Below are 26,272 nucleotides of genomic sequence, written 5' to 3' on the forward strand. Positions count from 1 at the left end.
ACGCACACCCGCCCGCCCGTGGGGAGGAGGCGGGCAGGGAGGCGGGGAACAGCGGGGGAGCTTTACCCGATGGCAGCGGCTGCCCGGCGGCGGATGTCAGCGGCAACGGGGCGATGGCGCGGAGCCGGGCGATTTACGAATACACGGAGGCGGAGGACAAGAGCATGCGGCTGGGTTTCCTTCTCATCGCCGCCGGCTTGCTTTCCCTGCTGGGTTTGGGTTGCTGTTGGCTGCGCCCGGCGCTGCAGGAGCGGGGAGGCGGCGGTTCCGCTAACTGCACGGTGCTGGCGGTGCGGCAGCTCGGGGAGCGCTTCTCCTGCACCTTCTCCTGCGGGGCCGCCTGCCGCGGGACCGCCCGCTACCCCTGCCTGCAGGTCCTGGTCCGCACCTCCCGCTCCTCCGCCCCTGCGCTGCTCCATGAGGACGAGCGGCAGCTCCGCACCAACCCCAAGGTGAGACCCGCGTAGCGCTGCGCTCCTGAATGGCGGGGAATCGGGGTGGTGGTGGTGCTGGGATGTCCCGTAGGGCAAATCCTGCCCCGTCGCCGCGATGCTGAGTGCCCTTTCACCCTCATTTAGGGTCCAGCTCCCCTGCCACCGCCCTCCATCGGGGTGCATGTTTTTCTCTGACGGGAGGAATGGATGAAGTGGCGGAGCATCCTTTTGAAAAGTCTCTGCGCTGTTACTCAGCAAAAAGTACATATGTATAGTGTGTGTGTGTGTGTGTATGTATATATATATATATTTACAAATACTTTACCTAGTGAGTGTATACATAGCTGCCCAGGGAGATTGTGGAGTCTCCTTCTCTAGAGACATTCAAAACCCGCCTGGACGCCTTCCTGTGTAACCTCATCTAGGTGTTCCTGCTCCGGCAGAGGGATTGGACTAGATGATCTTTCGAGGTCCCTTCCAAATCCTAACATTCTGGGATTCTGTGAAACACTCACACTACGTAGTACTACACTACGCTATGTAGTGTAGTATAACACTATGCTATATATAGTGTAACAATATATATACACACCCACATTATATATATATATGCACGTACTTCCGTACAGCCTCAACCCCGGGTCATCTCTCCCGCGGGTGCGGGGCCACCCCGGGCTGGCAGCGCGGTGGGAACAGCGGGTTGGCTCCGCTGCCGGTCCCGGGGGCGGCTCCGGGACACCGGGGAGAAGCCGGGGAGAAAGTCTTGCTGTTGTTGGGCAGTTTGTCCCAGAGGGTGAGTGGCTTCCCAGAGCAGCTCCTCGAAGTGCAAGGAGAAATTTTAACGGAGCCACAGGTGACGGGGCACTGGGGAGAGGTCTGTGCTGAAACAGAAGTTTCTTTGGTGCTGTTTTGATTCTCAAACTTCTCCATCACCCACACAAGAACAGACCAAACAGAGACATCTTTAAAGTAACATCTTCTAGCAAACTAGAATAGTTTAAAGGCAGTGTGTGACTTGTGTTTTTTTTTCTTTATTTAAACACAGTTATTCTTCTTTTTCTTTTCATGCTGAGTAAATATCAGCTTGCCAAGTGTACTACCTGAGTGGAGGAGATTTTGTTAAGTAGTTTCCAGAAAATAAAAAATGTGGCAGAATATCCCCCCCACACACACCTTCCACCTGAAAGAACCCAAAACTAGGAGTGTGCTGGAGAAGCGAATTTTAGCTCTTCAACCGAGATGTGTATGTAGCACAATGCCAAGGGTCGTGCTATGCATGATGCAGGGGTCTGCGCGCTGGGGCTGGGGTGTGGATTTTTGTGTCTAGTTTGGGATGTACAGCCTCGCATCTCCGCAGTCATAGTTGCAACCGTGTGGCTCTGTCGCTTGGAAGATGGATTAAGTTGCAAGCTTTGAGTTTGGTGGTTGTTTTTTTCTCCTTGGCAGCTTGTGGGCTTTGTTGGGGCAAAAATCAGCAGAGCACAAAGTAGAATGATAAGTCTGACAGGATTTGGATTAGATTGTTGGCACCACTCAGAAGCAATGAGCGATGAAGCCGCAGAGCTGAATGGTGCCTGCTGCACCTTTCCCTGGGGGTGCTGCTGCCAGGCTACCTGTGGAAGATGGCCATGGTTATGAAGAGGTCCACTGTGAGCACCCAGCTGTCCAAGCACCAGGACTTCCCTAACCCTCTCTCCACCTTCAGATGGGCTGGGAGTAGTTGATGAAATGCCCTTTTGATATGGGGTGAAGATGTTGTGTTGCTGCAGTGTGGCTGCCCCTGAGCATGGACCAATGGTCCTGCTGTGGCCATCTCCAGCAGGGGCAAGAGGTGGGAGGAGGGAGGAGGTGGATGGTGAGCTGTGCCACCAGCGTGCCTGGGCTCTGCACCTCCTGCAGCACCCTTGGTTTCAGCAGAGGCTTTCAAACTGGGCTGCAACCGTAACATCTCTCTGAGTAGTCCCAGTGTTTTGTTTTGTTTTTACTACTTGATCTCATCTTCTCATGCCTTTCTGGAAGTCCATTGGGAGGGGGAGAATCACAATTACTGGATTGCGATTTCCACAAGGAGGCACCCAGAACTTCAGAAGCGATACCTGTAAATGTCACTCAGAAGCCTGCTTTTATTCAACAATTAATAAAGAAACACAGGGCTGTGTGTTGGCAGCGTGTTGCATTTGCATGCTTTTACAAATATAATCCATTTTCCCTAGCTTGCACCTTGCATCTCTAGGCGCGGACTGTTTACTCTGGCATATTGATTGCTGAGCATTGAATCTGATTTACCAGATGAGACCAAGAAGAAAGGATGTATTTTTTGATGTAACCACATTCTCTGGTAGTAATTGAATTTAACCAAGTGGAAAACAACACAGAAATACAAAAATGTGCTCCAATTGTTTTCCTTACCTTAAGGAGCTTACGTAAAACCAATACAAAATAAGAAGAAAAGTTGTTTAGCTTTCATTAGGAAAACATATCCTTTTAAAGGAATGACATGTGTAGCTGTCACTTTGGTTTTCCCTTTTTTCCCAAGTTTAATGTCTGTGTAGCTAAGCAGTTACATTCTTTTAATTTTTGTCCTAAAGTGTCACCGTCTTTAAAAGCTTTCAGGATTTTATGCTGAGATAGACTAGTCGTACCAACAGACTAGCAATCTGCTGGATTTAGTGCTTGGGATCCAGTATGTATTTACGAATAAACACCTCAGGAGACATTTAACCCTTCCCATTTCCATCACCTTCCCACAACATGCTCGCTTGTGTTCATGCAATTAGACGTACAGCACACTAATCAGTTCCAAATAACTAGAAAGAAAAAAACCCACCAATTTTGTTATGATCAGTCTTTAAATTTTGCATTCTGTTTAGCTGCTTCTCTTTGTGGGGTAGCAATTCTTCCTGGTAAAACAACAGTGCAGAAAAGTCATAGTTCAGGCTCCTTAAAACATGCAACAATACTGAATCAGTTGGCAGCTTCACTCCCCACCAAAAATCCCCAGTGTATTGAACTAAAAATATTCTGCTTTCTGTAGTGGAGTGGACTGGTGTATAAACACAACAGCATCTACGAATCTGTTTGGTCTAGAGAAGTCTAGCTGCAGGAAAAAGAATTTTTTGTAATTTTTCTCTCTCTTGCTTCCTAAGATAATCACATCATTGTACAGCCCAGGATTCACTGTAGCTCTTAAAAGATTATATAGCTGGGTCAGAGTTAATCCAGAAATGTATATATAAAGCACCAGGCATGATTACATTTGTGTTCAGACCAAGTGATTTGTGGATTTTTTAAAATAAATTTAATTGTTATCTCAGAGGAAGAAATTTCAACCAAGGGATGGTAGCCTTTCTTCAGCTGTCTTGATAGCAATAATAATCTCTGAGATAAGGTTGAAGGCGGATTAATTCCAAAGTCAATTTGTCACTATCGCTCTGGTGGTTGAGTGAGTCGGCACCACATACAACCAGCACAGGGACCAGGCTGTAGGTTTTATTTGGTAAAATAACAGTGGGTTTTGTCAGATGCTAAAACTATCTACTTCCCAGCTTTTTAGACTTTTCCTTTTCTATGTTTAAAGTTAAGTGTAGGGCAGGAAGAACCTGCCCGCTGTTTTGATAAAGAGACTTTTGTTGGAGTGACTGGCGAGCCTGACACATCAGCAGCTGCACAGCAGGAGCCGGTTGTCCCCGTCCCTGTCCCTGGACAGGGGTGCAGAGCAGAGGCAGCCACTGCTCCTTGTCTGTGCTCTGCGTGTGCTCCTGTCACACTTCCTTCTGTCACCATTCAGCCTGATGAGGTTATACACAGCTATCTCCTCCGTGTACTTGTAAATAGAATTGGTTTTGGATTCTCTTAAGTACGACCTGTGACAGAGGATGTTTAATACCAAAATATGCCCAGCGCTACAATGATTTTGGAAGGGTCTGATGCATCTGGTGAAGCGTCAGTTCTGTGTTTGCACTGGTGCCTGTGATGGGCAAACTCTGCAGATGCTGTCTAGTGATTCCTCTGGAAGCAGCCCCAGGTGCTGCAGATAAACCCCACGGCCCTCCCGTCTCACCTGGAGCACCCCTTGCTGCCTCCAGACTCTGTGAGGGGCCGTGGGTTTAGTCACTGCTGGTGGGTTTCTCTGTGCTGAGGGAAGCAGGTGAAAAACACATGAGGCTCAGCTCCAGCTTCTTCGGTGCAGTCATCTGGGAGGGAAGCATTTTCTTTGTACTAACAGAGCAAGTCCCCCTGCCCATCTCCTGCCACAGCAGGATGGTTATGGCAGCGCTTCCTCCCTTCCAGGCCATGAAGATAACTCAGTAATGCACAGAGATGCTCACAGACAAAGTTAGGGAAAGCTCATACATTGCCTGGTGTGGCGGGTTGGTCCTGGCTGGACAGCAGGTGTCCACCAAAACCACTCTATCTTTCCCCTCCTCAGCTGGACAGGGGGGAGAAAATATAACGAAAGGCTCATGGGTCACGATAAGGATGGGGAGAGATCACTCACCAATTAGTGTCACGGGCAAACAGGACTTGACTCAGGGAAATTAATCATTACAATTAATTTAATTTAAATTAATCAGAGAAGGGTAATGAGAAATAAACCCAAATCTTAAAACACCCAGGCTCAACTTCATTCCTGATTTTTCTACCTCCTCCACCCAAGTGGCACGGGGGGACCGGAAATGAGGGTTGTGGTCAGTTCATCACACGTTGTCTCTGCTGCTCCTTCCTCCTCACACTCCTCCCCCGCTCCAGCGTGGGGTCCCTCCCACAGGAGACAGGCCTCCATGAGCTTCTCCAGTGTGGGTCCTTCCCATGGGCTGCAGTTCTTCAGGAACTGCTCCAGTGTGGGTCCCTTCCCCAGGGTGCAGTCCTTCAGGAACAGACTGCTCCGGCCTGAGTCCCCCACAGGGTCACAAGTCCTGCCAGCAAACCTGTTCCAGCCCGGGCTCCTCTCTCCATGGGGCCACAGGTCCTGCCAGGAGCCTGCTCCAGCGTAGGGTCCTACCTGGACTGCAGGTGGATCTCTGCTCCACCATGGACCTTCATGGGCTGCAGGGGATGGCCGGCCTCACCATGGCCTACAGGGGAATTTCTACTCTGGTGCCTGGAGCAGCTTCTCCCCCTCCTTCTTCACTGACCTTGGCATCTGCAGAGTTGTTCTCTCCTGTATTCTCAAACCTCTCTCCAGTTGCTGTGTCACAGCAGTTTTTCCCCCTTCTTAAGTGTGTTATCGCAGAGGCACCTCTACCATTGCTGATAGGCTCAGCTTTGGCCAGTGGCAGATCCATCTTGGAACTGTCTGGCCTTGGCTCTATTGAGCATAGCAGAAACTTCTAGCAGCTTCTCACAGAAGCTACCCGTGTAGCCCCTTTGCTACCAAAATCTTGCCATGCAAACCCAGTACACTTGGCAATCAGGAATCAGAAAATCTTGGCTTCAGTGGTGCATTATACTTTTGGAGTGATACTTACCTGGAGCATCCTTTCTGCTCTTTCATTTCATCACAAGATTCCCAACCTGTACAGCACACAATGTGGGGGTTCTCTACCACGCCAAGCAAATGGTACATTCACCAGCAACCAGCAGGTCGGTCCTCAACAAGTCGCTTGGACACTGAGGCTGGAGATTTGCTTCTTAGTGCTATTGGCTTGTCTTCTTATGGGCTGACTTGTTTCTCCTTTGGATCCTTACATCTATTTGCATTTGGGATTTTCTTGGTCTGATCTTGTAGACAGTGTCTTCCAGGCTTGAGACAGTTTCCCTCAAAGCCTACTAAGTCTGGCTTCTTTTTCCTAAAAAATTTGGCTGATTTAGGCAAGAATTAATCTTTGAAATGCATGAAATACAACCTGGGACCTAAACCATGGTCAAGAGTTCATGCCTCTGTCCCTTTGCCATGATATGAAAGACTATCTGCTCTGATTAAGTGTTCAGAAGGAACCAGGAATCTTCACAGGCATCTGCAGATGAGAGCACCCAGAAGCACACACACATAGAGATTTTACAAAACCTTTATGTAAAGGTATTTTAGCTGCTCGCTGACATTTTTACTGAATTGAATCCTGAGTCATCTATCCAAACACTGGCTTTGAGTGAAGGGGCAATATTATTAGCCTGATACTGATTTTGAACAGTGTAATTGAGACTGTATTTGAATTACATCATAATTTTATTGTTGCTATGACATGGTGTAGGAGGTGTGATTATGGCACCATGTACCAATAGATCCGCTGAAAAGGCCTCCGCTCCATTAGAATTACTCTGAATGTCTAATCTTAAGTGCTATTCCCCAACTTGACTGTAACTTGTTTAAGAAAAAAAAAACATCAAAGAAATAGAGAGTGGGACACTTCCACTGAAAATGGATGTTCCTGCATGAGCTGCAGGTGAGCACGAGGCATCCTAATTTGCTTTGAACTGCCTGGCATTTGTTTGTTTTGATGATAAAATTTCATACTCTGTCTTGTGGGGGAGGACTGTGGAATTAACCTTTCAGAAATTGCCTGTTGCTAAAGCGGGAGGTTGTTTCGGGTTCATCCAGCAACTCACATCAGCGGAAGTTGCCAGGTTATGGCTTCCTTTTATCTGCCTGCTGACTGTGCTTTGGAGGGTGATACAGCTGATCAAGCAGAGTCCCCAAGAAGTGTGCTTGGGAGGCTATGGAAAGAGAGATCCACCACCTACGTGGATGAGAAAGGGCTCAAATGAACTTCAGGTTAATATGAATCGTGCTGGCATCCTGGGGAGGCAAACAAGCTCCGGTGTTCGTGCAGCAGGTGGTAAGTTCATGTTAGAGTTCGACCTTGGGTGTTCATCATGGCTCAAGGCCTTCATCAGGTTGAGGAAATGATCCAAGGTGACCTCTGGGATTCATATGATGATCATTTTGCCTTGGGCAGAGGCCACTCCTCTTTTCAAGACTGCTAATCCTTGACAGGCTCAAACAATGAGGTCCCATGAATTTATGGCAAGCCCCTGAGTATCTCCTTTGCATTTTCCACATGAAGATAAAGAGATGGAAATGAATCCAGCGTGTTTTCTGTCAACTGTTATTGGAGTTGCTTGTGCAAAGAGTGGTGTGAGGTCTGAGTTACAGGGAGCATATTCACCATTGTCCCCAACTTCCATGTGTCCCTCCTGTAGGTATTTGCGGTACTCCCACACACTGTCTCACCTTGGCATGAGAAAAGATGGACATGTTGATTGGGGAAGCTGTTTGTGAGCCCCTTCACATCTTCTAAACCAAACAAAATCCCTTCCCTGAAAGACTTCATTTTTAATAGCTTCATATTGAGCTAAAAGCCTGGGGACTGGTGTCAAAAATTGTGAAGACCTCTGTGACGGAGCTGTCCTTGGAGAGTGTTAGAGCTTGCTACTTGTCCGTTCAGACGGACATCTCTTGGGAAAAGAGATCTCTGCAGCTGTTTCTAAGCCTGAAACTCAAAATGGGGACAAACAATGGTTCACCAGGTTGTGAATTTTGTGAAGGATTCACATAATATTTGGTGGAGGTAAGTCTCTGAAGGATCCAGAGGAAGTCTGTCCAGCAAAGGAGTGGTGTGGTGGTCCTGTTTTCGTAGCAGAGGACAGGATTAGGCTCATCTGTGGTGAAGAAACATTTCAGAGGAGAGAGGGAAGCTTCATGCTGGAGTTGGTACCACACAAAAAGGAGTTTTTGATATCAATGAGGAAATTTAGGCTGAAAAATGTATATTGATACCTAGTTGTTCTCTCTAGTTCTGCATTTTATGTACTGGTTGGTTTGAGGAACTCTAAGTAAAGTCTGTTTACTTCTGCTCTCTTGTATCACTGTATTGCAAGAGCATATCTAAAAGCTGAGGGCTTGGGGAAGAGCAAGGTGTAGGTTACAGTCAGACATGGGCAGCGAGTGTACAACTGGTGGGATATGGTGTCGAGGGTTAGGATTGCGGGGTGACAATCAAACCCTGGCAGATGTATTGTTAACCTCCTCTCCCCCCCACTTCCCCCTTTTTCCCCTCCCTCTCCCCCCTTCCCACTCAGGACAGGCGATCGGGAGGGAAAGAAGGACAGAGAGAAGAGAGTTGGAAAAGTTAAAGATGTTTTACTAACGCTACTAATAAGAATAGAGAAAATAATACAAAATATACAAAACCAATCTTGTAAGTCTCAGCAACTGCAGAGCCAGCACCCGAAGTCCTGGATTAGACTCTGTAGCCAACCGGAGCTGGATTCAGTCTGTCACTAGGCCTCAGTTCGCAGGGACGACCAGCAAGGTCCTCTCCTAATGTCAGCCATGAGGAAAAAAGGGAAAAGGCAAAAGGGACGAGATCCTCGTGATCTCCCACTTTTATATGAAGTATTCACGTGAATGGAATGTTATACACCGTTGGTCAGTCTCTCGATCACCAGTTTCTCGTTGCCCCTCTCGCGAGATGTCCATCCGTGCTTATCAATAAGTTTGCATTCCATTGCTAGGTTTAACCAAAACATGTGTTGGGTTCTCCAGGAAAATGCAGCTAATATGAAGGCTTTAGCTGACAGGCAAAAATTCACTAAAAGAGAAACTTGTTTTTTAACAAAATCAGGACATATGGTACCGTTTCCACAGCAGGATCTGAAAGGCTTCATGAAGAAGAATAGCAGAACAGAGAAGGCTGGGAGTGCTGGACCCTGAGCCAAGCAGGGAGCACCAGGAGGGGACCAGGTGGGGTGGTATGGCATGTTGGTGACTGTCAAGGGGACAGAGCAGAGCCAGCATTGCCCTCAGGGGTCTTCAAGCCAAATCTGCTGACTCCTTCTAGCTGCTGCGCAGATGTGAGGAAAGAGGAGTTTGGTTGATGCTTCCAAAGTACGAAATTAAACCAAAACCATTGCTGGCCAAGGAATATTATCTAAGAAGGAAATAACTTGTGATAAATCCTGTGTCCTGGCTTCTGAGGTAGAGTGGTGTTGCTGCTCATTTCAGTCGTTTGTCATCAGCAGTGGGAGAATCCTTGTTTAGGTCATCTGAACAAGGATCTAAAGGGAGTTCAGTGCTGTGGCAACACTGGGTGTGGGCACATGTGGGAACAGGCACCCTTGCATGTGAAAAAGACAAATTTCAACTTGGAAGCAACAAACAAGACCTTGCAGATCCTTCCAGTTTGAAGCATGGATGCTACTTGCAGCATTTTTAAGTGTTGACAGAAGTGGTCATGTTCTACATGACAAGCCAATAATATCTGGAGATTTATCCCCTCCCCAACGAATGGCAAAGATTGAAGCTGTCGTGTGGTTGAGATGGACATCTAGATCTGTACAGCTAGGATATAGCGTGTAACCAGCGGCATGGTAGGCCCCTGTGAAGCCTCACCAAATGGAGAAGGAGAAGAAAGCACTCACTAGGCGTAGTGAGTCATGGTGGTTTTTATTTCCAGGTTAGAGGGTGTGTTTCTCTGCTAGTTCTTGTTGCCTTCCAGATACTATGAAGAAACTCGTGATAATTTGTGGGGATACTTGCTTCCTTATCCTACCTAAGTAGCAGATTTTTTAGCTATCTTCCCAGTCATATTTTTCCGCTTGCAGCTCCCAGTTTTAAAGGAATTAAATATTTGCGTGTGCACCTTGAGCCTTTCTGTTCATGCATCCTCTAGGGCCAAAAGCCTTTATGTTATCTGAGGAGAAGTGAAGCTGTGTTGCTCAGTTTGGTTCAACATTTGTAATGACTTCCCATATGGATGCCTGGTAACAACAGGAGGGATTTTGCTTAGACACTGAGGTCTTGATACTGCCAACATTTTATTCCGTGGACTGTTTTTTTTTTTTCCTTGTTTAACTCACTGTGGCTAGGCGGGAAGGGTGATATGTCGAAGATGAGACTTGGAAACAAGATATGTGGGCTGTGTGCGACCCAGAGCTGAGACTCTGAAAGCCCAGACCCAAGTGCAGTGAGGTGGGGGAGGAACATCCTTTGATCTCTTTGGGCTTTGAAGCAGATGTCTGAGGGTGAGATCTGCAGATAGCTCAGCTGCACACTCAGCTCTTGTTGACTTCTATATGGTAGAAGCAGATGCTGAACCTTTTTGCTGAATTGGGGCTTTGAACTTTCTGTGTTTGTTTCCCTGTATTGTAACAGTGAAAGAACACTTGTCTTTTGCCAGCAGGTATCAGCCAGATATCAGATATCCCATCATCTCCGGGAAAGCTTGCCGCAATATTTTAGTTATTTATTAGCATGGCGCTAAACAAAACTTGTGCCTCACTGAAAAGATGAAGTAATTCAAATCTAATTCATGCAGTTGGCTAGGAATACATCAAAGTGAAACAATCACCTTTACACCCCAAGGTGTTATGTGGCAGTTTGGTTTGATAAGGGAACAAAACGTGATAAAGCCTTTATTTCATTTCTGAATGCTGGCAGATTCTTTTCCAGTACCTGCAGGGAGTAACTAGCAATTGAAGTGAAGCTCAGCTAATTTTTCTTTTTTTGTTTCTTTGGAGTCTGTACTTACTATTCTTTGCCTGTTTCAGTCACACGATATTATGAGGGAAATTCAGAGAGAGTGATGCCCTATGTCCTAGAGCACAGAAGTAACTCTGTTTTTCATCCTGTGTTTCCAGTGTTCGTACATCCCTCCCTGTGCAAGAGACGATCAGGAGAACTCTGAGAACGTCACATACAAGCAGAAATACTGGAAAGAGAAAGTGGGTTCACAATCATTTACATGCTATTTTAATGAGCACTTGAGGTAAGTAATCTACATTTGCATAGGCAGAAGCGTTTATGCATCGGTTTAGCAACTGTCCATTGGTTCTGTTTGCAAATATATATAAATGCATGCATATGTGTATACACACAGTTCCATATACTGATGTGGTTTAGCACACAGAGTTTAGTGTAGAACTTTGGAAGAGAACTCAACTGATGAAAAGCTACGTAGAAAGTAGAAAACCGGTTTTACCACTTGAAGTGAAAACATAAAACTCTGAGGAAATTTTCCCCTAAAACATATAATTTTATGAAAAAAAAAAAAAAAAAGGCATCTTGGCTTTTAAAACTCAGATGGTAAATCTCTGGATATTAATGTTTCTTGCCTCCATGGAAGAGAAATACTGCTGTCTTCATGAGAGGCTGGAAGAAAAGGGAGACCAATAAATACTGCAAACCAGCTCAGGAATTGTGTTCATGGAAGCTTAATGAATCAGATATGTGTAACAAATGTTCACAGAACTGCCAGTTTTCACACATGCTTGCAGAGTGGGAAGTTGTAACTTAAATCATCTCCTCTCCTGTTTCAATTCTTACTTTCACTACCAACCTTGATGTGACTTACATGTGTATGAGGGTGATGTGTGGTTTCCTTCCTTCAGTAAAGAGGAAGAGGAAGGAGTCCTTTTGTTCATCTGATGATGATGTGCTGGGAAACAAAAGGTGATGTGGTGGCAGCAACTTACTGTTACCACAGTGTGCAGACACCCTGGGAGGATTTTGGGCAAACAGCAATCATTGGAACGATAGGTCCATGTATACAGGGAGGCAGAAAGAGAACACTTAAGATCTTCAGATCAACCAAGGTTTTGCAGAGTTTAGACTCCAATTCTGGAGGCATATGACACTTGCTTAATTTGACCAGGATAAGTAATTTTAGTAGAGCTGGTAAGACTGTTCGTTGTTGCTGAGTTAAGCACTCGAATAAATGTCTGCCACGTCAGGGACTAAAGGAGAAGGCCAGTCCTATGCCACCAGTGTTTGGAAGTTAAACAGATGAGGTAGACCTAGATAGGAGTAGCCTGGTGCAGTTCAAGGCTTATTGTGAGCATGTTGGCATCAAATATTCAAGTTTATTAAGACAAATAGGAGGAAAACAGATGCCAGAGTGTGCTAGGATCTTGGAGAAACTGGGAAGCTAGGGCAGGGTAGCTGGCACAGAGATGTCCAGCTCTCCTGTGGAGGGCTGCAGATTTGTCCAAGGACCTAGTTGGCCTGCCAAGGATGACAATCCATTGTCCCTGGTTAACTCTTTGCAGGGGGAAACCATTCATTCTGGGTAATGTAGCAAAAAATATTTGCTTCTTATAGTGGGGAAAGAACTGTCTATAGCAGGGGTGTCGAACTCATTTTCACTGGGGGCCACATCAGCCTTGCAGTTGCCTTGAAAGGGATGAATGTAATTTTAGGACTGTATAAATGTAACTACTCCTACATTTACACAGTCCTAAAGTTACATTCAGCCCTTTGAAGGCTACCACGAGGCTGATGTGTCTCCCCCCACCCCGTGAAAATGAGTTTGACACCCCTGGTCTACAGCATACAGAGGTTAAAACTGAGGGCACCCTGTGTGGTGACACCAGACCTGGCTGGGACCTTCCTGGTAACTGATTTGGTCCATAAGGTGCCAGCACTTGGGTCTGCTAACCAGGAGCCGAGTGATGGCTTTGGCTTTGTTGGGCAGGCAGGTGCTGCCTATTGAGACCCGGGACCTGCAGCAGCCGCTGCCTGAGCAAGCAGGATGGTCAGAACCACAGGATCTTGTGCAGGAGACATCCTGGATGGGATTCATCTGAGCTGGTGGGGGCAAGATGCTGTGAAAGGTAGCTTTTATAGTCAGTGAAGAGAAATAGGAGCTTTTCATTTTATCCCAAAATAAATACCTACTATAGGTCAGATGCCCAGAGGTATGTATTTCTTTCCTGTGGAGGAGCTCAGGGATCTGCTTGGGTGCAGGCATCTGGGTAGTAGGTGTCCAGAGTTGGGTGAGCTGGTTCTCCCATCACATCTATAGGTAAAGCAAAGGCAAAATTCTCTCAAAGGGTGCATGCTGCCTAGACTCTGCCGTTCACATAGGTTATCACCGAGGAATTGTGCAGTACTCGGGAAAGGTTTTTTTCCTTATAGTTGCTGCATCCTATACTGTTAGATGTTCTTGCCAAATGCAATGAAACACTGTGTTTTGCTGATCATACAACAATTTATGTACAGCAGAAGACAGGCTTGCTGCCAGAGATACTTGAAGATAGTCTAAGCTGAAATGTGTATGACATCTATTTTCTTCTGGAGATAGGAATGTGCTTTGAGTGATAAGTTTTGCTGACTTGGAATGTGCTTCCTTAGGTATACTTTTGGAGCTATGATGACTAAACAGCTTGTGAAGCAGTAAAAAAATCATCCAAACTGAGGGAAAAATCTGTTCACTTCAAAATAGAAGTGTGCACATTTTGTTAGCATTCTTTAAATTGTGTGGATGAGCCATCTCTTCTCTGTCAGTCTGTATAAAGCATAGAATAGACTGGTAGGTTCCTTAGAGAGAGTAGTATTTGCAATATTAATACTCTCTTTTGAAACAGCAGAATAAAACTCTAGGTAAATATGTAGGCAACGAATGAACATCGTCTCCTCTTCATCAAGCTTAATTTAGCGTAAATCTCAGAATTGTTGCTGCATGCAGAACACACTGTCAGGTAACATCTCCTTTCAGTTTGGTGGGGCACCTGTCAGCAGGCTGGTTTGAAAAGAAGAAGAAAGTGATGCCATTTGTACAAAAGGGCTGGAAAGAAGACTTGACAATTTCAGTCATTCTCTGTTAATATATGTAGAGAGGCCCAGCTCAACTAGCTGTCTGGCATTTATCTTAGGGAACCAAAGCACAGCTTAGCTTGGAGCTCGGAGCTTTACTGAAAATCAAGATTTTGCTTTGCCATGGTTGGAGCTTACCTGTAGTGTCCCAGTCCTCTCTGGCTGCCGTTGGGCCCAGTGGTGCAAACTGCATGGGAAAGTTGCTTTTCCAAACCTCTGGAGAAGGTGTCTGTCTATTGGTATGATGATAGTCAGGTCTGTAGGGAGCCCTGCCCAGCAGAAACCACCTCCCAGTGTTTCAGAGCTCAAAATAAACGACAAATTCAGATCAAGTCCTCAGGCTGTTGCCAGAGTTTTGAGGAGGTGCTGAGCTCCAGTGCTTCAGCATTAGTGGATCTCACACCAAGTGTCCTAAGGGGTCTGTAGTCATGACTGCGTGCAGCCAAGGGTCACATCTGCATGTCCTAAAGTGGGAGGCCTGTGAGAAGAGGCAGGATGGGACAGATCCTGTCACTTTATTTCTTCAGGTTACAGGTCTCATTGACATCAACAACAAGAACAAGAAGAGAGAAACAGAATTCTCCATCAGCCCAGACCCCCCCAGTTTCATGCCATGTAGAAACGGGTAGAGCAATATATGTCAAGTTGTTTCGTATTAGTGGCTCATTTATACGGCACTATTGGTTTTCAGCTCTCAGTTCTCCCATTCCAGCAAGAACACTCTGGTCTCCTTGCCACAGAGTAGCAAATGAACCAGCCATGGTTTATGCTCCTCTGTGTTTGCTGCAGGATACTGTACATGAATTCACCTGATAGTTGAAGAGCAAACACTGTCTATTGATTGGTGACCACCTGTATGGTGTTGGGATACCCTGCAGGTCATTTATCTGGGAATAATTATCTGCAGAAGTCAAGGGTGCTCAGATAGTAGTGCTGCTCTTTCACAAAAGGTGAAACAGAAGTCTTGGCTTGCTTTGGTACTTCACAAAGTTTTCTAAATTAATTCTCTCCGGTCAGAAAATGATGTTGCTATTACCTATACTTTCTTTTACTGTATTGTTTGTTGAGCAGTGCTTGGGCCTGGGAGGGAAAGGACATTGCTGTTAGTAAGACATGGTACTGCCCCTGCCTGCAGCCATCCAGCTGAGGATCTCTGTGTCTTGCAACAACAGGGGAAAAAGTCATGAGGAGTGCTTGTCATAGTGAAGAAATATGAATAATTGTGGTCAAAATAAGCGTATGCGGACTGTAAACATCTTTAAATCCAGATTGCCCATCCCATCTCCCCACCTCTGCCACAGCTTTTGCTGTGGCAAACAAACTGTACTATGTGGTGCGTAAGTGAAAACTGAAATGTTTACATGCCTGTAACTTTTTGGTCCTCCATGACTTTCGGTAACCCCTGCACTGCAGTTCTTCCCATGATGTTCAGTAGTTGTTCCGAAGGCTCTGACAGAGGCCTGCTGTATCAAGGATCTGTTATGAACTTGCTTGACAGAGCCTAACTGGGATGTGTTGCATAATTCAGCAACTAATCCAGTTACCCCTGGTCAGAGCCCCACGAGGCTCCAGCCCTGATCTCAAAATCCTGCTAAAAATTAGTGCTGGTTTCACCTTTTAGCCATGAAAACGAGATTCCTCCCTCCTTGTCTGCTCAGTGAAAAGGAAAGGTGTGTTTTCAGAGTTAAGTTGGAGACTTATTTAGGGCTTTTTAAAAAATTTTGTTGATTCTTCTCTCACCCTGGGGCTGCTGCTGGGCAGCAGTAGTGGTGCTGCACAGTGGCCATCACCATTTGCAGCAGAACCATGTCTCAGTGCCTGAGCAGGGCTTGAAAGCATTCAGGGGTTTCCCCCTCTTTTGTCCCACAAGGTCTTTCTCTTGCCCCTGACATTGTGTTTTGTACTGAAAACTGGTGTTAGGAGTTTGGGTACATCCCCTGGAGAGGCTTTGCCTTTACTGGTGATCTCAGTGGTGGCGTCACTAGAAACAAGAGACGGTCCATTACCAATCTTATGGAGAATATGTGCAACCCCTCTCATCAACATCTTTGAACTGAAGTATTCTGTGGAAGTCACAGAACTAGAATGGATTTATTAAATGCACTATACTTTCAGGAACAAGGTAATGTCTTTAATTATATCTGCTGATTTTCACAGAGAAAAGAACCACATTTCCAGGTATGACACAACTCCTTTGGGTTTGGCATCACTGCCTCAGCACCAAGGGAGTGATGCTGTGGGGGCTTCCAGCAAAGCCCTGTCCTTGTCTGTTGTCAGGGGGTTTCCTCCAGGAGCAAGGGCACCTTCCCTTTTCTGTTTTCAAGCCAAACAAGAAGTCTTCAGGCTCTGGGAACATGCAAGTCACCTCTACAAAAGTTGCAAGAAAATGTCAAAACCACAGTTTTGATACATGCTGACCTTGCCATGCAAAACCAAAACAGTTACGTTGCTGTGTTTGGGATGTCCTAGCCATTTATTTTTCTTCCCGAGGAAGGGCGTTACTTGCAGTGGAAGTACAGCTCTCTTCTTTATGCTGCTTTCCTCTTAAATACATCTTTCTCCCTTGCCCCTGCCACCACCTCCTTGTTTTCTCTGCCCAGGCCTCCTAGCTGCCTCTGCCGCTCCTGCCATTCGCATGGCAGTCCATGGCTCCTTTTCAGGCTCCTGCTCTCCTTGCTTCCGCTGTTGATAACAGATATGGTTTTAGAGATGGAATCCAGAGATTTCAGCTAAAATTTTCAGCTCCTTTGGCCTGTATCTAGTGTTCTTGGGTGCCTGCAGTATTTTCCTGTTGCTGTGTATTTCTGTTTCATGGGCACATTACAAACACTCAAAGGCTCATTCTCCTGAAGGTGTCTGGTTTCTAAACTACTGGTCTTCTCCATCACAGTGCAGTGCCACGTTGGGGGTCTTGCCTCTGCCAGCACAGCCCAGCTCTGGCTTCACTCATCTCACAGCTCAGCTGTCATGATCATCTCAGGGCTCAAAAGTTAACTGTGATGGGCCGCATAAACCTCACGGCTCACAATTAGTGACTTTGCTCTCTTTGGTGACATTCTCCATCTGTGCTTGGCAAGGCAAATATCTCTGTATGCATAATTTGGATTCAAAAACATGCAGGGCAGCTCTCCTGTATCAATCACTGTACAAGCCCTGAAGTCAAAGCTAAAGGTTTTTGTACCAGTACAGCAGGACAGATCCAGCTCTTGCTGATCCCCAAGGGGCAGCTAGTGCAGCACCTTGTAAGGAGCTCATCCCAGATCAGGATGCTGCAGTGAGGTGCCCAGCACGATGGTGTCCCATGGGCAGGCTTCACTGCAGGATTGCTTAGGAGTTGTCCCAGGGATGTCCATAAACACTCTGCAGACTCAGATGTCAGAGGACAGCTGCTCTTTGCACCTCACCAGTTCCTTTGAAGGCTCAATGGGTGGTGGTGGCCGTTCTGCTCTGTGTGATAATTCATTCTTCAGGAGGTGGAGGATAGCTCTTCCCCTAAACTGATGCCATCTTGTGAGGATAACAAACAGCCTGGAAGAAGTGAAATCAAGCCTCTGCAGCCTAACCTGTTAATTAATCATTAGTGACTTGCTATTCATTCTAATTTTTCCCGGTCTTGTTGTGGACCTTACAGATCTCCCACGAAATACCTGTACTTTTTAGCCTGGCATGGATCACCTGAAAACAAATGCAAACATGTTTATTCTTCAGTTTTTTAGCCAGACAGCCTCCTAGGCCCTCTCTCACACTTCTCACCATGCCACTCCCTGGCTCCTGCCAGGACCTGCAAATCCAGCTTGCAAGCCACCCACTCTGTGCCTCCCTACCCATCTTTCCAAGGAGCAAGTGAAAACCTGGGCACCAGCCCAGTTACCTCACTTGCAGGACATGGCACATGGGGCCACGATGAGCTCCCAAGCCCCTGCAGTTACCTCTGCACATCTCCTGCAGAGCTCCTGGGGCTGCAGCATTCCTGCTGCGGGGGATGTCTGGCTGCCCAGGCCCCCCTCCTTGGGCTGCTCTCACTTTGGATATGCAAGTCCACTATAACTCTTGTGCCACTGTGGTGTTTTTGCTGGTCAGGGGTGCTTTCCTCTGCCTGGATGGTCCTTCTCAGGTCACACTGGCCAGTTTGGCCATATGGCTCCTTGCCAGCACTGGCCTTGGGCTATGGCAGCGGTGCAGTGGGTTCAGGGTCTCATGCAGCATGTCATGAGGCTGCAGCAGGGCTGATTTTCCCTCTTTGCTTTGGAAGTTGTTGTTTACAATCTCAGCAACAAAAAAGCAGAGGTAAAAGGGGTTATTCTGTAAATCAAAATAGTAAACATTTTGTTTTTCAGTAACCCTTCTTCAAGTATTTCCCTCTGCTATAAAAGCTGTGTCTCAGTGGGACCCTCTGCTGCTATTACACCCTCTGAGTTGTTTTCCAGAGCACTTTCCGTAACTGCTGTCATCTCTGGTGATGGATCTGCAGGGAAGGGCTCCTCAGCTGTGCACCACCAAGCCCATGCTCCCATCTTCCACTTGCTTCTCCCACCACCCCAGCACTCTCCAATGCTCTCCCCTACATCCTGCAACTTCTCCATGCGGGCCAGCAGATGCAGGAAAGAGGAGGTGGTCCTGACATGACAGGGCAAGAATCATATGAATGCAAAGAAATGGCATTATACACTGCCAAAGTTGATCTTGATAAGATTCCATGAGTTGTTATAGGCAGATAACCAGGACATATTGCCAACCAGAAGCATGTGGTCTATCTGCCGGCAGCACTGTCTGCCTTTATTAGCTATTCTCATTCACTCATAGGGTCCAGCAGTGCTTATCTGCACTGGAAAGTTAATTTGGGATGAGACAAAGAGCAGCTGAAAGCACAGTAGTTCTACCAGAATAACCACACAGATCAAACCAAGTAGGAGCAGGGCTGGGATTTGTCCCACCATTCTTTGGCACCAATGGTCAGTACCGAGAAGCTACATCCACAAGGGTCCCTGAGGTCTCCTGTGTGCTGGGTCACCCTCCAGGAGTGCTTCTCCCTCATCTTGGCTAAAGAAGGGCATTTAATATCTTAAATGTGGTGCCAATAGTCACTTAATGATATATTTTTGGGGGGACTCAGTCATGACCTGATGCGTTGTCTGAAGAGATGCTGTGAGCAGTTGACAGTGAATTGCCATGGAGGAATTGCACAAGCACTCCTGCTGTAGATAAGAATAGCAATAATGTACATCTGAACCCAAATCTCATCCTGAGCCTTCATTAAAGGCCCCTGTAAGTCTTTGACTCTTTTCCAAAATGGAAACTCTTTTAAATTACTGAGTTGCAAGGGTTACAGTCACACCTATGTGTTTGGCATCCATTGCTGCTACCTTTGGTACAGATGTTTTCAAAAATATCCCAGATTCAGTCAAAAGGGTATCTTGCTCTCCCCAATCACACTTTCTTTTCTCTAACTGAATCCAATTTTCTAGTTTGTTCGCTTGCTCCTTATTTATGAACTCTTTAATTTGTATCCACTCAAAAAATACTCAAAATTAAATATCACTTGTAAAGTGAGAGCTGTGAGGATTGAATGCTGCCTACTTATGGCCTCTTTGCCAATTAGCACTCTGTTATTCAGAGATGATGATACAGTAAATCTGAGGGAAGCAGTATTATAACTCCTGTGAAAGGATTTTTCTGTATGAGTGCTGTCATTTATATGGCATGGGCTGGTGAGTTTGTGCCCATAAAGTTAGTGTTATTTTCGTCAATTTATGGTCTCCACATGTGCCTGATTATGTGTCTGGAGGACTTCAGTTGAGCAGACTTCATGTATTCCACTATTGAATACACCTGGGTTTCTTTTGACCATTTTCTGTGTTGCCAAGTTTCAATTTTTATATAGTCGAGCCGCTCATAATCAGAGACTTATTCTGCTCCTTACTACACAAATAGAGACACAGGGTGCCAGCCTTGGGGACTTGCAGGCTGGCATAGGGAGGAGGAATCTCCACAGAGCAATTCTGGGGGAGAGACCCCAAAATGCAAATGCGGGCGCAGTTAAATCAAGGATCAAGTGTAGCCTTGTGGTCTGTCTCCACCAACACATTAAGGACAGATAATGCCCTGTAGATTTGCAGGCACCTCCATTAGTTAACTTTTCTGTGAAGGAAACAAGGTTTCTTCCTGTTTTCCCTACAGGGAATGTTTTCTTAGTGCTGCTTTCTGATCAGGATGAAGCTGTTGGGGAAGAGACAGCACAGTCATTGCGCAGGTATCTGATTCCCAGGTGCCCCTGTGTTAGGACAACTTAACTCCCAGGACCCGGCTGGATGAGCCTGGGCTGCCAGGATTTTAGGCTGTGAGCATTGGGTAGTGTTGACGAAGCAACGTGAGATGGGAGTGTTCAATGTAAGTGAGGACCAAGCGAGGAGTCAAGAGGATATATATATTTTCCTAATTAGCAGAAGTTCTGTTTTCCTCTGTGACAGATAGTTTTTCAGCAGACTGCATGTCTCTGGCTGTAGGTGGGAAAGCAGCAGCGAAGTGCAAATGCCACAAGAGTGATTTAATAACTCTGTTAAAAACTGCAGGGAGAGCAGAAACAGCCAGAGCTGAGAAAAACCTGCCAGTAGATTTCCCAGGCAACCTCCCAGACTTAGAAGAGTTAGATTGACACCTGATCTTCCAGACATGTGGCAATGCTGAATTTCCAAACTTCTTGAGATGCCCCTTCCTTGCTATTCTTCTCGTCCCTCCGTTTCCCTTTTGAAATGCATAAATCTGTCACATCCAACTGGGACTGCGTTGTTGGCGGAGGCACGGGGGTTCAGATCTTCAGGGGAGGCTCCCCAAAGCAGCCCTGTAGGAGCGAACTCAAGTCCCTTGAACAGCTGATGTTTGTAGTACCAAACCGCAGCTTATTGCTGAGATAGCCTCAGCTGGGAAGGAGCTGAGTCGGGATCCTCTGGCACTCTGGGGATGGACAGGAGTCCTCTTGGCGGTAGGTTTTGTGCAGACCCCTGTCTGCTGGTGTGGCTGGGCTAACCTGGGCCACCAGCAGTGCAGTGCTGAGGACAGGGACTGGCTTTCCATCCAGACCCAAACCACAGGAAGAGGTTTGTAAGGAGCCTCCAGATAGCCCCATGGATGTGTTTGGGCTAAAAGGGAAGCTTTAATTGCACTTTAAGCTCATTGCACAGTGTCTGTTACTACTTGAGGCAGGTATCTATAGCTGCTATTTGGTGTCGTGTTTTTTCTGGAGTGGTTTTTCAGTCCACAATGTGATCCTGTATCTCTCACGGCTCTTTGTGATGACCAGGACTCCTGGAAGACCTAAAGTACCAATGCTTGTTAATTTTTTTTATCTGAATGAACTTGTTAACCTGTAAACCCTGCAAGTGTAAGGCCATCACGGCCTGCCATGAGTGCCGGTGATAAATGGGCTAACAAAAGCAGTGAATGAAACGGTCTACTGAATCATTTTCTAACACTATTGCAAATAAAACACCTTTATTGTTTCCGTGGCAGATGCTTTCCATTTATGATGAATTGATGATGTCGAGTTGGTTTATATTTTCTCTCTCTTCTGTTCCTTCTCTTCACAGACCAGATGACGTGATGCTGAAGCGCACCCATGACGAGACTGTCCTCTTGCACTGCTTCCTCTGGCCTGTGGTTACATTCCTGGTTGGAGTCCTCATTGTGCTCCTGACCATCTGCGCCAAGAGCTTGGCCGTCAGGGCAGAGGCAATAAAAAAGAAGAAGTATTTATAAACAGCAAAGCTGTTGATAGGAAACAAAAAAGTTGTAAGAAGGTCTCATATGGGGCAACTCGACACACTTTAGGTCTGCGGGGCACCCAGCTGCACCTCCTTCCACTGCCTCATCTAATGATGGAGTTGCTTTTGCCTCAGGATTATTCTTGGGAGACTGCCCCATGAAATGTCAGCTAATTGCTTCTTCTGCTATGACAGTAAATAAGTATATTCTACCAAAAAAAAAATCTATGCTGCACCAAATATGCTGTGCGCTGTTAGTCCTGAACAGCAGCTACCCAGGTCCTAGCAGTATTGAGAGCCAGTTTATAAAACACCCTGGTGTTGCTCATTTCATCTCTGCAAAGTCATCTTTACTACTGTTTAATATTAATATTTAAAATATTTAATTTATGATAGACTGTATTTCCAAATAATAAAGTTTGATTGTTTGGGTTTTTTTAAAACTTTTTTTTTTTCCTTAAAAAAAAAGCTTTAAGACAAAAATAACACTGTGCTGATTTTGTTCTTTTTTTTTTTTTTTTTTTCCACTGTGTAGAACTTCATTTTAGAATTCAAACTTTAGCCTGTGTCTAGGTGAAATCTTTCATCATGACCTGTTCATTGTGAAGAAATGTAGAAACCTCTCAGAAATACTTCTTCAAAAAATGAAGCAATTATTGGAAAAGGTGATTAAACACTGGACCTAATTTTATTGCCTTGGTGGTATTCAGTCCCCACAGTTTTTCTTGTCCCTTCTCAATTACCTTCTTCACCAAAATGCTCTGGGGCTGTAAGGAGCAGTGATTTTACATGAATACATTTTACTAGCAATATCCCCAAATAGTGTAGTGCTTGCTGAGGGGACCCTGGGAGCTGTGGTGTCACGCAGGTCACCAGGCTCTATGGATGGCCAGAGAAGGACATCAACTCTTTGCAGAGCTGTGGGCATTTGCTGCTGAACTGCCCCTCGCAGTCACACCAGCTCCATGCTGGGTCCCTCCCAGGGGACGCTCCAGCAAACGCAAGGCAGGCTGGGCACGGTATCTTGCTGGGTCACCCTTCTCTGCTCATCCCAGCTCCTCAATGTGTACAATCAGAACACGGCCTTAGTCTCCTTGGTCAGTGCAGAGATTTCTGTATTTCTGGCAGTTTCACCAAGAACATCCAGTCCATGCCATAGTCCGACACTGACACCAGCATAGCTTTATGGCACCTGTCCTCGCCCCCGCAGGGCTGTGCACCCCTGGGACCAGCTGAATGGCTTTGCAGGGAACGCTGGCACACGGTAACAAAGCATTTTAATCTACCTGAACAATTCTGCAATTCTAATCATACTGTTCATTGTACTAATCTCTGATATTCTTAGCATTATGTTTGAATACCTTGTGTTTTGTTGTGCTTTTGACAAACAGGCGAGGTATTTCCTGATGCTGAGGAAAGTGCAAGATTTGAAAGCCTGAAAGCTTTGTTGGCACAAGGCACGGTGACAAACCTGCTTGTATTGCCCAGTCTGCATTTCAAATTAATTATATTGTGCATTTAAGAATTGATTTCTGTACAACTCCTTATTTTATAAACTTGTAGATGCTGTGGGCATCTTGGTGCCCAGTGATGAGGGCAGCAGGACAGCTGGAGGATATTCACAGCTCCCCTGCTTACTTGCTATGTAACTTTTGCAGTCTTCTGGTCCCAATGCACTTCAGGATAGCTGTTCCTTCAAATAAGTTAGGGAGATATGTTTGTGGAGGTGGGAACTTGATGCTTGATACTTAGGAACTTGATACAATAGAACAAGGGGTAATGGTTTTAAACTTAAGGAATGGAGATTCAGGCCAGACATGAGGAACGAATCTTTTACACTGAGGATGGTGAAACACTGGGACAGGTTGCCCAGAGAAGTGCCAGATGCCCCATCCCTGGAAACATTCAAGGCCAGGCTGAACAGGGCTCTGAGCAACCTGATCTAGTTGGAGATGTCCCTGCTCATTGCAGGGGGGTTGGACTAGATGAGCTTCAAAGGTCCCTTCCAACCCAAACTGTTCTACGATTCTATGATTCTTGGCTAATTATTCTGTACGAAAGATCTGATTAATGTTGGCTGCACATGTTCAAGCACTTCCAGTTCTGTAGATAGAAAATACTGCTTGTGTGAGAATTTCCCAGTTTCTGTGTTTTAAACATCACCACTTTGGAGGTACCTATTGTCAGGCTCACACAGGTACTCTCTGTCTCCACCTGCCAAAAAGGATAACACTGGATATGCTGAATGAAGAGAGGTTGTGAGTGCTCAGCCCGTCAGATGAAAGCCTGCTGACTTCTGGAAGTGCTGTCCTGCGAAGGACACAGCATTTTCTTTCATTCATGTCTCGCTGCTGTGGCCCCACATCTCTGCAGTTCTCATGCCTCACAATGTGCAGAAACATTGCATGTGTCTGCTTTTGGTGAGGTTGGTTATTATATATATTTATATATATGTATTACTTTCTCACACTCTGCAAATCATAGAAATCTGCTGCTGTGGGGTGGTTTGGTTGTCCAGGTATGGTGGTGGCGGCAAGCTCCCCTCCTCCATTTGTTCTTGGTAACTTCTTACAGGTAAGGGGAATAACCCTGATTTATGTGGATGCACATTCTTTGTTTTCCCAAGGGAGAAGGAAATATGCCGTGACACAGATTCATCATGGATTTTAAGCCAGTAGCTTGGGGCTCACAAATCCAGATTAGCAAAATCCTCTCTAGCTTTGCTCCAGAGGCTTTTGTGACTGAATTGTGCAGCTGATTCACCAAGCAAAAGGTAAGAAGCGAGTTAAGTTGATGCAGCTCGCTTGATCGACAATCATATCTTTAAATCTGCTAGACATGCCATTTGCAAAGGCCTCTGGAAGAAGGTAGTGGTTACAAGAATGATATTAAATAATTTTGCAAAGAGATTAACATCTCAAATTAAACATCTAAATTGGCGTGCAAAGACAGGTAGCAAGTACCACCCTGCTTGGCAGCATGTGATGCCAAGGGGAAAAAAAATCCTAAAATTCACTCTTCTGTTCCAGCCTGCACCTTGTTGATTTAGAAGTGTCTTTCTAATCCCCATACTCTATTATGGAAGCTTGGTATTTCCTTCTAGTGGATTATTCACCGATTTCCCCCTTGGCTTTGTGTATTTCCAGTTTTTTCAGTGTATTCTCTAAAACATATTTGCAGCCAGAGCTGCTTATTTTTTTTTCCAGAGCCATCTGCAGCGTTGACTTTTGCATTTTATTCAATATTTATACGCCATTGCTTTGAGGAATTTCGTTCTGTCATGCTGTCTGCTGCTCTGCTTCAGTAAGACCTGCCTTTTCTTTCATGTAGTGCAATTAAATCATTTTGTTTATACAGTATCTTTCTCTGTCAGCTTCTTGGGCTCATTTCAAAAGCTGAAGTAATAGGAGCATTTTTTTTGTTGCATTTTTCCTCCTTTGTGTGTTTCTGTGTTGACAGCAAAAGATGAGATTTCACAACATGTTAGAAAACTTAGCTACTGAATTAGGGGAGCCTAATTCAGCACTTGGACCAGATGAAGGATGTCATGGGGGTATCCAGGGGCTTTTTTAAAGATGATTACCTGTCATTTCTGGTGTAAATGTAGTCCTTTGACTGGGTCCAGCACAGTCTGCTGGATTTGAAGGGCTTTTACCGGCTGGGCTCTTCAGCAAATATTGCAGAACACGAGCTGGGAGGTGTGATGGAGACATAACGCAGGTCTCTGTTTCCAAACAGGTGTGTTTTGGGGGAAAGGATCCGTCGAGCATGTGTTATCCGGTCAGAATCCCACTGGGAAATGTGAAAGGGGAAAGACTGGTTGATGTTTAAAACCTTTGCATAGATAAGGTGTAGGGACTAAGTAACCTTAAGGAAGTGTTTGATGCAGGTTGCTGGGCATTTACGCCTCACTTGAAAAATCAAAACTGTTTTAAAGTGGGCAGTCAACACCCATGTAGGTCTGGTACAATAGCAGAACAGTGTGAGTTGCTTGTTAGACAGAAGGAACGTGCCGTGCAAGCGTCTTTGCTCAGCTTTGCAAATACAGGAGCTGCCTGCCCAATCTGTGTTCCTGCAAACTTTAGCCTAAATGGCCTAAAGTATCTTAAACCAAGAACAGACACATGAAAGAGGAGACACCTAGAATGCTGTTTAATAAGAAAAGAAAAAAAAAAACAAAAACCAACTTAGTTATAGCTTATATTTGATTAATCAGATGAAAGGAGGCACAGCAGAATTCCTAATTATGAAGCTTATTGTATAAAGTGAATGTTTTCTTGCAGTCCCTGACAGAAATCCTATAGCCAGAGTTATCGAAAAATCAGCTTATTTCTGTTTGTGATTTCTCTGGGAATCAAAAACGGGCTTGTTTGGTTGGGTTTTTTTCCGCCTCATCATGGAGCAGCTGCTATTGCTCCATTAACTTTCAATCAGAAACCAACCCCTTCCCTTTCTGGCATCTTAAGAGGTTGCTATGCTGATCTGTCAAGCTAACAATCTTTGCTGCACAAAGCAGGGGTGGGAAAACCTCTGAGGGAATATGTGTGCAA

General features: G+C 45.6%; 1 protein-coding gene across 1 annotated transcript; it reads left to right on the forward strand.

Annotated features, from left to right (window-relative positions):
• On the forward strand, window positions 1–22,408 carry KCNMB4 (potassium calcium-activated channel subfamily M regulatory beta subunit 4). The gene is made up of 3 exons (XM_065829577.2): window positions 1–452; window positions 11,013–11,140; window positions 21,549–22,408. The coding sequence occupies exons 1-3, from the start codon at window positions 114–116 to the stop codon at window positions 21,715–21,717; spliced, it is 636 nt and encodes a 211-aa protein (XP_065685649.1). The 5' UTR covers window positions 1–113; the 3' UTR covers window positions 21,718–22,408.
• The last annotated feature ends 3,864 nt before the right edge of the window (window positions 22,409–26,272 follow it).

The sequence above is a fragment of the Patagioenas fasciata genome, chromosome 1, assembly GCF_037038585.1.
Source record: "Patagioenas fasciata isolate bPatFas1 chromosome 1, bPatFas1.hap1, whole genome shotgun sequence".
Lineage (NCBI taxonomy): Eukaryota > Metazoa > Chordata > Aves > Columbiformes > Columbidae > Patagioenas > Patagioenas fasciata.